Source organism: Gobio gobio (genome assembly GCF_949357685.1).
Source record: "Gobio gobio genome assembly, chromosome: 10".
In the NCBI taxonomy this organism is placed as follows: domain Eukaryota; kingdom Metazoa; phylum Chordata; class Actinopteri; order Cypriniformes; family Gobionidae; genus Gobio; species Gobio gobio.
In genome coordinates, this window is record NC_137116.1 from 47,320,240 (window position 1) to 47,335,022 (window position 14,783).

General features: G+C 41.7%; 1 protein-coding gene across 2 annotated transcripts in view; it reads right to left on the bottom strand.

The window, feature by feature from the left end:
• Positions 1 to 14,783, bottom strand: part of elavl4 (ELAV like neuron-specific RNA binding protein 4) — a 91,067-nt gene that overhangs the window by 65,167 nt on the left and 11,117 nt on the right. Inside the window, exon 1 of one of the 2 annotated variants that reach the window (XM_079827845.1) lies at positions 6,468 to 6,840. The exons of the other annotated variant lie outside the window; for it this stretch is intronic. Coding sequence (XP_079683971.1) covers positions 6,468 to 6,476 — 9 coding nt within the window. The 5' untranslated portion in view covers positions 6,477 to 6,840. Of the gene's footprint in view, positions 1 to 6,467; positions 6,841 to 14,783 lie in introns of those variants that run through there. 2 annotated transcript variants of the gene reach the window in all.

The window sequence follows — 14,783 nt, forward strand, 5'->3', positions numbered from 1 at the left end:
AATGCCGGGGTACATTGTAATTGAAAATGCCTACAGGGGACCATCTACGCTCATATATAATGTGCTAGAGAATATAGGGTTATCCTCATAGAATCCATCAGAATCAGCGTTCAGAGATGATTGTGCGAAGTGTGTGGGGAATACTGTTTTTCCTTTCTTTTATTTGGCATTCTGGTTTGTGCTTGGAATATTTACCAGTGTTTGTCCGATGTGCTTTTACTAACCACGGTTTCCTGATTGCAGGCTGATGGAGACCTAATGGAATAAATGTCTGGCTTCTCGGAAGGAAAAAAGGCAGGGTGTGTTTGTGTAAGGAAAGACATTTGCTCCCGGACAAGACAGCAACTTCTGCTTAAGGTCTGCTCTCACCTCTAATCAGCCTAACTCCTCTTGACAGCGAGATAACAATATCCACAATCCGAGCGGATCTACAGGGGCAAGATTTCACGCAAAGCAATCCCTTCGTGAAATGCCAACGGCGGTATCTATGGTTACTGTTGTGGGGAAGATGGGTTTTGCGGGCCACCCCATTTGCCCTTTCTCAGTCGGGGTTCGTTGCTGGAGCTACTGTGCCTCATACGCTCCGTAACCCCTTACTGCTGTGACCTTTGACCTCCGGGCACTGATATTTGGAGAGCAGAACTATCTTTGACATTTATATCCATGTTCCCTTTCTCGTCTCATTTGTTCTCCTCATTGTATCCCTTTTTCACCCACGGGAAACAAGCACAAATAAAATCTCTCCTCGAGTGTGCTCTTTTGAATGCCGTACCAGCCGTCATTATGCAATTTCTTAAAATGCATCAGCCGTTGTTGTCGTAAAGCTATGCGTTGTAAAGGTTTTACAGGTTTCGATTTCCATGTGATTGTGTGAGGCGAGCCGTTGTAATGTGAATGACCTTGAGATGTCCTTTAGCGTCACAGGAGGCGGGTCAGTTAATTGGCTAATGGGCAGGAGAGAAAAAGCGACTGCTTTTGCAATAGTGGGAGCAAAGACTCGCCTGCTAGTGCTGTCTTTTCCTGGGGTGCAAAATGTAGATCAGAGAAATGTGCAGTTTGTGCACAGTCTCGAGAGAGCCTGCCACTCAAATCCGAACGTCTGTATGAATACCAAAACTCACAGGCGGTGAGAGAGAGAGAAAGAGAGAGGGAGGGAGGGGGAGAGAGGAGAAGGAATGAAACAAAGAAAGTGGGATGGAGGAAGAGGGAGGTCGGAAGCTAGAATGATAGGGGATGAGAGCCAGCTTGAAAGAAATGGGTGGTAATGCGCTTCTTTTACCTTTCTCTATTTTATGTGATCAACCCTAACCAACAATCACTGTTTATGATGGAGCCTTTGCTGAGCATATTTGTATTTTTTATTTTACATATATATGCAATGTGTATCTGGAGAGGCATCTCTCAGTTTGCCAGGATGAGCGGTGTGTTGTGTTGGTAAGCAGGTTGTGTGTGCTGTGTATATACGGCTGATTATCGTCTGTCTGTGCGTGGCACTTTGAATTTGCGCCAGAGGAATTATTATGCTTGCGCTTGTGAAGCCTGCTCGCTCCCTCTCTCCTTCTTGCTCTCTCCTCAGCTTTCTGCAAGGAAAATGAGGATGAATCAAACTGAGAAATCACTGTGGACGCCTATTAAAATTTAAACCTGAACGTTTTGTTGTTATTCATGTATATTTAGCTTTGACATAATAAAAGGCCTCTTTGCGAAAGCATATTATTAAGATTATATTAGATTGTTATTCATTGTTTAATCTTACCTGAACCTTTTAATGCATTAGGCTAAATCTTTTTTTTACATAAAGGGCATACAGTTTTACCCTAATTTTATTTGGGTAAAGGTGTTGCTCGATCAAATGTCATAAAAAGTATCATCTTTTTCTCAGAAGTTTCTCCTGAAGATTATTTAGAAAAATAAATAGACACAAATCATTGGCATACTGTAAGAGAGCAATGAAGTTGATATAGCACCAATGATCAAATCTTGGAATACTTTGATCAGAAACGTTTAAACGTTCTGACATTTGCACGCTTTAGTTTCGTTAGCACAATTTGACATTCTGTCTTGAAACGCAGACTTTTCTCAGAAACCATGGAGACTTAAAATCTCATTGGCATCTAGGGGAAACTACTGAGATCTCATTTGCAATATCTCTTTCCTATGGGCAGATTTCATTGAACTGGTCAATTTTAATACGAGCTCAAACTTACATGCACAATTTCCTGGGTTTTCTTCATGGGTTTGCTCACTTCTCATTTAAAACACTAAGGGTAAAACTCTCCCAGAAGTGATCCCAAATATGCAATGTGATGAAAGCTCACATTAGCTACTGAAATCTTCTCTGAGTTATTTAAGTCTGAATGCGAGACTTGTCTAATAAGCGCATTCTGACTTCACCTGTCAGTGCACTCTATCCTCCCTAGAGCTGGATGTTCAGTTACCTCAGTAGCTCTCAAGACATTTTCTCTAATCAGTTGGCAGAGTGAGACTCATTCAGTAATTACATTCAGAGGTTACATTTGTGTTCTAAATCTGTCAGAGCTGTTGAAAACGATTAAGTATTAGGATACTTTTTCAAATCGGAATGAAGAGCATAGCAAATAGATTAAAGAGTGTTGTTTACTCTTTTAACGATGCCATGTCGGAATAGCAGTGAGAACATAAAGACTTAAGAATGGCATCTGGCATGGATTCTATAGAACTATACAGCAAAGGCTATACTTAAAATATAAGTAGTTGATTGTTGTCCTTTAATATTAAATGTAGTGTGCTAAATCCAATAGACGGGAAATTCATTTTATTTTGTGTGGTTGTTTTTTTTTGTTTTTTTTTTATGAGTGAAAAATAGTATCCCATCTTGAATCCGAGGTTATCTGATCTAATGTCAGTCAATTGTTGTCTTTAGGAGCGGAGGAGTCCGTTTACTGCTATTATAATAATTTAATCATCTGACACATCCTCTGATTCATTTCACATTACATATGAAAGGAACAATAACAAAAGGAACAACCATTTTTTTGGACAATTTCTTGCTACTCGCTTCAATTTGTTTCAAGAGCCTATAGACAAAAAGTTCCGATAACAGAATGAATGTCTTTGTACAGAAAAGCAATACCGAAAGTGCTATGTGCCTGCAATTTTAAAACTGAAACTTGCACAATGAACCATGTTTAAAACTCACTCAGGTGGAAGCTCTACGGCGCCACCATCTGAGGGCTCGTCGCAAAAGCACGCCAAGGCAGTCAGTTAGATGGATGCTGCTGTTCTCCTGCAGCGGGAAACCGTGAGGGATGGATGCAGTGGTGTCACATGCTCGCGGAGCCCCAGAGTCTTCACGGCCAGAGGGGGGCAACCTGAGCCTCTACTCTAACTCTCAGAGAAATCAAGTGGCCCACTTTGACACTCAGCTGTCATCTGTAGTCACGCTGTGTGCAGAGGGGTGCAAACTCTTCCACCCAGCCATCACACATCCTGGGGCACTTTTCCCACCCCTGCTGCCCAGATTTCAGCATCTCGCAGCTCGTCTCCTGTCCTCACTCTCTCTTTCTCTCTCTCTCTCTCAGTTGTCCACCTGCGCCCTCATCCACCCCTTTTTAATATTCAGTCCAGCTTTAGCCTTATTAGCATTGATATGCAACCTTGGAGTCGGACAACAAAGGAGAAAGCCCTAAAGCAGAGTAGTAAGGCAGCTTGGAGGAGGGAGTGAAATTATGAGGAAGCACAGAGGTGAAGAGGAGGATAGGGTGTGAGGTGAAAGAAGAGGAGAGGCTGTCTCTACGTGGCCATAGTTCTGTGTAGTGGCCATTAGGAGCGCATGTAGCGTTAACGTCAGCACTGCGGAGGAGGAGGAGAAATGTATAGGCCTATGTGGAAGAAGCTCTTTCCCCTTAACTTCCTCCCTCCCACACCTTATTTCCTCTCTCACTATAAGCATCGTGGACAAGCCCCCTCACTGCCCTAATGTTTTTCTGCCTCACACAAACTGTGTTTCACACAAAAGAAACGGAGGCAGGAGGTAAGACAGGGATCCACTGTTGGGAATCACTCTCTTTTCAATTAGCATTTTGATTGCATGTTAAAGCCCACACACAAACAGTCAAACATTTGCCTGAAAAATGAATAATGCTGCCCACATTTGAGTCTGAACGCCGCATCGCTCAAATGAGGAATTTGACAGTCACTGCTAGTTAGTAAATACATATATCTGTGCGGTCTCGACTGTTCGAAACGGTGTAACTATGATGTCTTCCACCTTTAAATGATGTGCTAAGGCAGGCCTAGGCTTTCTCTTACCCAGCTCTGTGTGTACGCTTCGCTACTTCCCTCTATCTCTCTCTCTCGGGGAGAGTTGGTTCCTGGCAGGCACAGTCTCCCACTAGCCTGGTGACAGCCGGGGGAGGCAGTCTCTGAGCCCTTAGTCAACAATGGACACATACACTCACACAACACACAAACAACGCAGCATGTTTAGTGCAGCCTGCCCTACCTCTATCAGAGAAGATGGGCAAACACAGGCAGTGATCTCCAGACGTGCTTGAACATTAACTACACCATGCACGGAAACACACCCTCGCACACTGCCTAATAGATTCTCACGCACACGTACACACACACACACGCACGAGGTCACTCCCACTCATTCTCATTTACAAACTTACACTCTATAGCATAGTACATTTACACAACCTTCTATGCATGCATCGTAAATGTGATTTTTGAACAAACCGTAAAGCGTGTGTTTAGGAAATCATTCAGAAAAAGGATCATCACATTACTCGTGAATGCATTATTTTGACAGATCAAACCGGAGCGGCAAGTGTTAAAATGAAGGTGAAAATGGAAGATGAGAGCAAAAGAAGGTGAGCATCAAGATTCAACGCTGCCTCTACATCGTAGATGGGTTTTAAACCGCAGCATCTAAGGACCTGCTACACCTGTCCTTTCTCTCCTCTCAAGCTCTTCTTTTTTTCCTCAGCCTTGTTCTCAAATAAAGCTCCTCTCATCCTAAGAGAAAGGGGAGGAGTAGCATGCAGAATTGAAAAAGAGGAGAAAGGAGAGAGAGAGAGACAGAGAGAGACTCCAATGCTGCCACTGCAGCTGCAGGCAGTGAGACACAGCAAGGGCAAACACACACTCGTCCGCACACACACATACACACCCAATTGTCTGCACAAAACCACCGCAGCATCCTTACCATCTTAAACCCGTTCCACTCCATTTGTAAGTCGGCGGGCAGAGTTCTCGCCTATAGCCGTGCTAATGTCTCCTCACTTGGAGATCTCTCTCTGTCTCCCCTCTCTCTCTCTCTCTCTCTCTCTCTCAGTATGTGTCTCAGCGGTGGCGAGGCAGCGTGCGGCCAGCGGGAGAGAGAGTGGGCATTCCTCCTCCAAGTGAGGCTGCTTGTGAATGCACGGGCTTCAGCATGAGCTGAACGCTGCAGCCCCACTCCCTGCCCCCTCCTCATTGGTGAGGTCAGAGCAGCCCCCTCCTCCTCACGTCTCTCACTGGCTGCCTCAGCTGTCCGTCATCTGCTCTACTCTGGAAAATTAACACTTTCGCTCAGGCAGCCTTGCAGTCGAAGGCACAGGCACTTCGGCTAGCAAAAGCCCTTTCGGAACCAGCAAAGGCAATCAATTGCAACCAAGGTCTCAGCTTGAGTTAGAGCAGACTGATTGCACCTGCAGGCATTATGGAAATAGGATGCAATGCTAATTAATGCAAGAAAAGCATGCAATGATTGCGGAGTATGTTAAATAAATATATACACACACCATGTAAATATACGCATACGGATAATTTACAGTCTGATGGTCATTATCACAGGTTTTATTCTGCAATAATAACCTCTCTTATATAACAAACAATGCTAAATAAATTAACAAATAAATAAATACATGAATGTTGAATTTAGTTGATTAACATTGACACGTCAGGAAACGAATGAACAGTCAATTACACAATGTTGCCCTGGACAACGGTCATTATTCTGTAATATATTAGTTTATATATCATTTTGCATTAACTTTATATTTATCTCTGCATATCTGTATTAATATCAGCAAGTGGTCAATAGCAGTTTAACTCCACTGATTAAGGCAATTCATATTTTTAGTCATTGGCAAATGTGTTACGAAACTTGTTTAATTAAATAAACAACAGTTGTTATCGACTGAGTATCAGGTTGAAGAAAACACAGGTTACTGATCTCACACACCTGCTCTTTGTACAAAACCATAACTGCACACACATTCACACACACCTTTACGCGAAATGCGCACCCTAAAAATAATCTCTAAATAATAACATTTTGTCTTCATCCCTATTGTCGCCGTTTATGTGCTTAGGAGAAAGGAAAAGAGCAAAGTTGTTGAAGGAGTATTACGAGGGATGAAGGGATTATTCTAAGGCTGCGCGTGACGGCGTGTTTCAGTGATTTTCTCTTTCAAATGCGAACACATTGCGTTACTCACCATGACCATTCTCGTGTCCGGAGGTGAAAGGGGAAAAAAGGAAAAAGCTCGTTATTTTATTCAGATACCCGGTTCAAAAAACAAACGTTGCGCTTTTGAGCGTTTTTGTGGGGAGTCGTTCCCGAAAGTCTTGGAGGAGATGTGTCGCGTGGACCCAAGGACAGTCGGATGCAGACAGGTCGGCTGAGAGATGCTGAGATGCAGTCGAAAACTTACAGCTGCGGTCGGAGAGCGTCTATTTTGTCATAAATTAATGTAGCTGAGGGGGAAGTATCCAAAATAAAACAATAAAAACAAAAAAGATCGGTTCCCTTGATTCTGTGGAGCTAGTAGTGCGAGCGTCCCTTTTTCCTCCACACCATTTATGGAACACAGTGTCAGGCTGGTGTGAGATCTGATTGGCTGAGCGGGGACAGACAGGGGGTGGCGCGCGCTGCTCTTGAGGAGACGGTTGGAGAGGGTGAGGCGCGAGTCCGTGGGGAGCGGCGCGCCTTTGGGGAAATAACGGGCTCTGATTGACAGCTAATTTGACCTTCGGTTGCGTGTGGAAGACAGGTACACGTGAAACATTTTGGATTTAAGTGTAGTGTCAAAAGCAAACTGTACTTGTGATGACTAGATAGGGATTTATGTACTATTTGGAACCTGAGGGAAGACGCACGCGCACATAGAGTGGTTTTTACTCGGTTTCATACTATTTTTAAGTAATTTTCGAGACGCAATCTGTTGAGCAATACATGTTGTAATTTTGGCGCCACTAGCAGTTAACGTTACCGACCTAAGAGTTTTAAACAATTAACACACGTTTTAATTAGGGCTGTCAAGCGATTACAATTTTTAATCTAATTAATTAATCACACATCAAATTTGGCTGAGAAATTACTCCCAAAAGATCATTTAAAGTCATTATTGTGTAAAAAAAAAATATATATATATATTTTTGGGAGAACTAACGTTATACCTTTAATGTCTGTTTTTATTAATATAGAAATATGAAATAATGTTGAATGCAATAATACTCCAAATAAGAAATTAAAACTGCCAATAGATGGCGATAAATGTCTAATGGAGTCATTGAGTCATCCATTCATTCATTCGATTCGTTCGATTGGCTGATTCATTCAGGAGTGAAGTAAATCATTCTCTTTGGCCCTGTCCCAAATGGCACACTTCATGTGCACTTTCGGTCTTGTGGACTTACAATGGTCGCTGTGTGCGCGTGTCCGTTAAATCCACGAGACCGCAGGGTGTCCCATTTGTCATTTTAGGTCTCAGAAGGGTGCTCGCGAGCGCCCCCTTTGAGGTCGATATGCGCCCTCGATGCGCACTTCTGCCGAGCCCGCACTGGTGTGCGTTACGCAGCGGACTTCTTCCCGGCAGTCAAAGTGGCATTACAAAGTGAAAGTGCGGACTCAGAGGAAGACCGTGAGGGTTTAGGGTACCATTTGGGACAGGGCCATAATGGACCATTGAATCATTGGTTCACCTGATTCATTCAAAATGCGGATTACGCTGTGTATCGCTCGGAGTCGGAGACAAACATTTCTACATTGTCCTTATATTTTCGTTGGCAAAACTGAGCAAAACAGACAATATTGTGTCTAAAACAACACAATATTAACTTACTTGACTATTTTATTACACTGTTGTATAATATCAGTATCGCATTGTGTTTTCACTCTGGCAGTTAAGTTCGAAACGGGGCACGGTTCACATGAAACATTGGTAATGTGAAAGCTGTCATGCTGAGCCATAGACCGTAAAAAAATATGGACGACGCGACTTCATTGACTTCCGCTGACCATAGTTGAAGCTTTCATAGGCCCGCTCACGGCGCTGACATCTTGGGACCGAGTCTGCGCAGTAGCGATCTCGGGACTGGAGTTGCGCAGTAGAGAACAGGAAGTAGAGGCGCGATTATCAAAAGCCCGCCCACACTCTCGCAGATGCAGATTAATTCATTGTGTTGGTGTGAAATAAACAGTTATAGAAATGTAGAAATTAAAGCTAAAGCTCCAATCTCCTCCCAAAAATCCTGAAAAAAGTCAGTTAGTGCCTCAGTGACAACTTCACTCAGAGAAGCCGTCAATCTCAGCTGTCAATCATGACGTCACACCCCCCGTTTTTATAGCATCAAATAACTCACTAAAACTAAACTTATTTAAAAAACGAACACTTGAAATTAAATTATCGTAATAAAAACTGCCTAAAATGACAGAAACCATCTTTAGGAAACAATTATTTGAAGTGTAAATGAATTGTTTAGTGTGTCTCGCGTCCATTCAAATACATGGAGGGGTGGGGTTTAGGAGCTATACTGGGACCGGCCACCGGGGGGCGATAGAGGTGCGAAAGCTTCAATTTCTGACAGGAGCACTGCAGACTTGTGCTGAGCTCAGGGAATTGAATTTGAGGCTGCCTGAAGGAGGTTGTCTGAGATCGGTTGCGCAACTTGCGCTCGAGCTGTGCCGCAATTCACGTGAATGCGAAAGCAACACGGACTCTGGTGTGCAAGAAAAGTAACCTGCGCATGCGTTTTATCAGATGACAACATATTTAGTTCAATAAAACACATGTAAGCATGAGCAAGAGTGAGCCTGCAGTGTATTCGAGCATAGCACCGCCGGGAACAATCGCGTGACCACAACAAATGTGCCCAGTGTAAAAACACCCCTAGACTAAAACTCAACCTTGAATTTTATGGACATTCTAACTGCATTCTATAGGCTTCATCACACAGTGAGTTACTGCATCATATTCTTTATCAATCAACTGTATGAAATGTAAGATGACCTAAGTTGGTCTGGGGCGGGGCAAGTGCTTAAATGCGTTAATAATTTTAACGTGTTATTTTTTTACTGTAACTAATAAATATAATTAACGCGTTAAATTGACAGCCCTAGTTTTAATGATATATTTGTGAACTATACATTTATAATAAAGTGGTAAATAAGTTATTGGTCACAGCGTATTGGTGCTATGCGGTCACGCAGCAGCGCTTCCGGGTCCAAGCGCTCATACCTCAAGAAAAACAACAAACAGTGCTAATATACACACACAATGTGGTGTAATACTACAACAAAATATATAATCATAACCTTTATCTCCATATCAAAATTCCAGATGGCCAGACAGTGATTCATCTTTTATAAATCTTTAAAATATTCATGTCTGCGACGCTGTGAGCACGGAGACTGTTGAGTAGACTGTAAGTATTTAAAATGTTTAACTTTTTTAAATGTTTGATGTTGGATGTCGATGGCATTCTCAAGTGAAACGAGTTGAGGCTTGGACCCAGAAACGGCGTTCCTTACGTCACGACTTAACAAGCGGATGGCTACCTCATGCTTGTACACACATACACATATAGAAGCCTACACATTTACATTATTATATGTAAGTTACACACATAATAACGTGTTCACATAATTGGAATTCTTGGGTTGAAGGAAGGTCTCTCCCCCTCCTCCGTCCCTTAATTGGTTTAAACCTTTGTTGTTTAATATTTAAAATTTGTTTAAATATTGTGTCGTAGATCTTATTAATCCAGGCAATTTATTTCTATGGTTATTTCAGGTGTAAGGTTGAGTCTCACAAATCATGGTTACTTACATCGTAGAAAAAATAATTTATTTAGTGACTTAGTATCTTGAATTGCTTAAAAATGTACGTATTGTATCTCAATGTTAAATTAGTGTAGAACGTCAGCAACAGCAGCACAAGCTAATTAATATTTATGAACTCGGCCTTCCCATGTAGTGACATCACAACCTACTCAAACTCATTCCTGCATTCCGGTTTCATCTACGACAGTTTTGTAAAATAATGACACCCGATGCATTATTTTTTTTTCTTCCATTTTCTCTTTTCTAAATATTAGTGCAAACTCTTCCCACATTCTCTGTTGTTCGCAGCTGCACGCGCACTGAATCAATAATTAACCGCGAGACCAGCCGCTCCCACCCCTGACAAAACCCATTTCACATCTCCACCGGTGAGGGCTGCCCGAGAGCGACTGCTCGCCGAATGAAGGGATTTCAGATCTTGTTTTATTTACCAAGATATGGAATTCATCACGGGCAAAAACACATTTCCTGCTTGCACCCATTTACTCCGCATACACAATCCTAATGTTACACATTCAATGGGTCTTCGGGGAGTTTTGTGTGAATGCATTTTGCTCTCAGGTTTGTTGTGGGGAAATAATGGGGGTGTCATTTTAATATGGTGTGGGTCTTTGTGCTGCTGTACTGGTACAATAGAACAAATCACAGGGCTGGAATGGGCTGGGAAACGGCTGAGGTCTTATCGTCTCTGCACCTGCACTTCTAAAAACCACAGCGGAGGTCCCTTACGGTGAGCAACTGACTTGACAAGAACCACTTTTGGCATGAGAGTCCAGCGGAGCCATAAAAAATGAACGACATTTCTCACTAGACGGCCAGGCCTCACTCTTTTAGGGACACCGTACTTGAGAGCTCAACCCGAGAAAACCCAAACTTCATGTAGACTACTTATATTTCTCTGTTCTTTTTAAATGTGTTTGGCCCAGTAGCGAGATATATATACGTATATAACATAACATTGAAAATGCATTATTTAAAACCGCAATGTACAGCCCATATCACGAAACTCGGCATAATCTAGTTATGTGTTTGCTTCCCATATTGCTCACTGAACCATGTGGCACCATGTGAGTTATAGAAGGCATTACCTTTCATCTTCCTCACAACAAGACATTAATTCAGGTTCCTCCCACCAACAGAGAGAGAGAGAGATAGAAAAAACCCGCCTGTCATTTCACTCATATGCAGGCTTGATTCAATTATACAGCACCTCACATTATAGCGCAGGCAAACTTGAGTCAGTCCATTAACCTGTGTCAGTTTACCAATCTGAAGTCTAGCAACCACTGATGGAAACCACCACTGAACGAAAACCAGCAGAAACCCTCTCCACCCTTCTGACACCACCAACCATTTCTCATCATCACATGGGTGGCAGGTGGAAATGTGCACTTTGACTTTGACTTTCATACTGCGTGTGTTTATGCAGAGCAAGAGAGGAAAGTGTGGTGGGAAACTGCTAGGTTCTTACTTTCTCTACATCTGATCATTAGGCATTTCAGAGTTCTGTGCGTGTGAGAGAGACATATTCATGTGGGTAGTCAATGCCAAGGTCTCTGCTCTCTCATTTGAATGTAAACAAAGTGCTGAGTGCCTTTATGCAGATGTATTTTTCATGTTATATTTCAGTGGAGTGGATTTATTGCATATAGATTGAATGTTTCGCTCTCTTATTCTCTTGAATTTTTTTTTCTTTCCGTCTATTTCAGACAATAATAGGAGAACAGATCGGCTCCTGGCAATAGTTAGTTACAAACAATAATAAATAACACAAAATAGATTAGAATGCTGTGACATTACTGTAACATTCACCAGGTATTCTACACCATGCTTTTGTAAAGAGGCAGAAACATCAACAAATCATAAATAACAATGACAGTTATCTTTCTCTTTCTCTCTCCTTTCCTTCTCTTTTTTCGGAAATCTTTATAAAGGACTAAATGTCAGCTGCTGGTCTTTGTAACAGCTGAGACTGCAGATAGAAGAGGAGACGAGTCCCATCTGGAAGGTTCAATTTGAATTTCCCTGTATTCACAGGGTACGTACTAAAAACATAAGCATCAGACAAATCAGAAATATCTGCATTGCATAGTAATATACCAGCTATCATGCTATTTTCAAAATAGCTTATGCTTGGAAAATATCAGTATTTTGTTTTTAATCACTATCATTATGCAGTATTTGTGACCTGCATTTTAACATCTCAACTAAAATGGTTTTCAAATTGTTAGACAATTACACATGCACTTTTATGACCCCATATGAATTAAGAAACTACGTGGGATTTTGGTATTTTTTAAAAATCACACCACAAGACTGTAAAATGATGAGCAGTCATAGCATCTAAAATGCACACTTATATATATATAAATATGAACCTACCCATTTAATTAAAACATCTAATAGCCATCTAAACACAGTCCTGACGTCTAGGCTAAAACAAGGCAAAATTTGGGCTGTCAGTGAAAATTTAATAAACTAACCATAGCCCAAGAATAGACTACTCATCAATTAGATCACGTCAAAGAAAAGGAAACTGGTCCCACTTTATATTAGGTGGCCTTAACTACTATGTACTTGCATCAAAAAAATAAGTACAATGTACTTATTGTGTTCATATTGTATTGCAAAACACTTTTGCTGATATTGAGGTGGGATACGGGTAAAGTTAGGATCTGGTGTGGTGGTATGGGTAAGTTTAAGGGTAGGGTTAGGTGTAAGGGATTTGTCAACAGTGTAATTACAAATGTAACTACAGGAATTAATTATAGATGTAAGTACAATGTAAATGTAAGTACAATGTAAAAACATGTATGTACACAAAAAGTGCATTGTATCAAATGATTCATTTAAATGTTATTACATAGTAGTTAAGCCTAACTAATATAAAGTGAAACTAAACACCTTGTAATCACGGTTGACTTTGCTTACATGATGGAATATCACACATCTTGTGAGTTATTTTGGCAAAAACGACAAGAAATCAAATTTAAGGTTAATTTGGCTAGAAGTGGGTTACTCGAGGCAGTGAAATGGCTGCTATTGCTTGCTGGGTAAAATCAATCCATTTGCAGCATCCAGTATGAGATCTCCCAGCAAACATTTGGACGTTTAATGACCGTTGAAAAGACAGCCCTCTGACACACGTCCCATCATGATTGAAAAATAGTTCCAAAATGAAAGTTGAATGCATTTTTCGGAAATGTTCTGTGTTAACGTTACATATTTTTACCGATTTATGCCATCCTGGCACACGACGTTGCCGTCGGACCAATGTTTGCTGGGCTCCCTTCGTATGAGAAAGTGCTTTGAATTGGGGCCGTGCACACCAGCAGTAGACGTGCAGGATGAGGGAACGCGTCCAGTATGACTCAGAGGCGGCGTGTGACCCTCTGTCTCTCTGTTCACTCCTGGGCTGGGTGGGGACAGATGGAGGGAGGGGTCTTAGGGATTAGACTGGCATGAGGTCTGCGGTGGGAGGTTTGGCCAAGAATACATGGAGGTTTTGAGTGGGAGGATGTGACCTCGGGGATCTTTACTATTGCAGAAAAGTGTACTGTATGTGTGTGTCTGTACATAAACGACTTTCATTTAGTCATCATTCGTTGGATAAGCCTCTCGGAAAAACGAACAGCAGATAATAGCATAGATAGCATCATTTTATATAAGATGCTGTTATTTGTCCTCCAACCCACATGCATTTTATGTCGGCCATTTTGCCAAATGGGCTTTTTATGCAGGTATTGTCGAGCTAAAGGATGGCTGTTCTGACCACCGGCAGAGGGGTTTTATAACAGGCCAGCTAATGTAAATCATATAATTTATCGGCTGTCAAAAAGCCATTAAAAGTGAAGCAGCATGCGAATTGAGTAACGAGCTAAAAGCAACGAGGCTAATTGATTTATTTTCATTCTGTAAAATTGTGTTTTTATATGCTCAGCTAACTAATTGACACTGAAAATGTATTCTTTTCTATCTTGGATGCGTTCGGTTTACAGTAGTTAAATATGATTGTAAATTGGAATTTAATTTGTCATTGTGGGTTGAAATGCTGTTTTTAGTCAGAACACATTTTCTTGGAAATGAAAATATTCATGTGTACATTTCTTTTTTTTAATCATGTAGGAATGTCTCTTCTCATTTTCAAAACTGAGTTTGGCCATGTGTGTGATTTTGATGCAGTCAGAGGTTTGGTCAAAGCCTTTGCTAGCTGAGCATGTAAAATGTCACTTTAGTTATTGTTCACTCAAACACTAAGAGACACATGCACACACCCAATACTGCAACCGCTCTCTCTCTCTCCCTCTCTTTCTCTGCCTGTGCTCCTTTGTTTCTGGAGTACCTCTGATCCTCTGCGGCCGCTTAGCTCCAATTAGAGCATCCCACCAACCTGGCCTCTAACACAAATACACACACACGCACACACACAAATGCTTAGCCCCAGCCTCCTCTCACACTTCCTCATTTCAGCCCTCAATCTAACTAATTACTCTGAACCTTGCATGCCCCATCTCTCCCTGCTTCCAAACACACACGCACCCACCTGACTTCTTCCCATTGGCCATAACCACAAATCCAGGTGTTCTTGTTTGTCAAATATTTCAAACCCGCAGTCCACTCGGATGAGTGTGTTACTCATGCTCCCTCAGTGTCCTGTCAATGTTATCGATTTCCACAATATGCTTCTTGC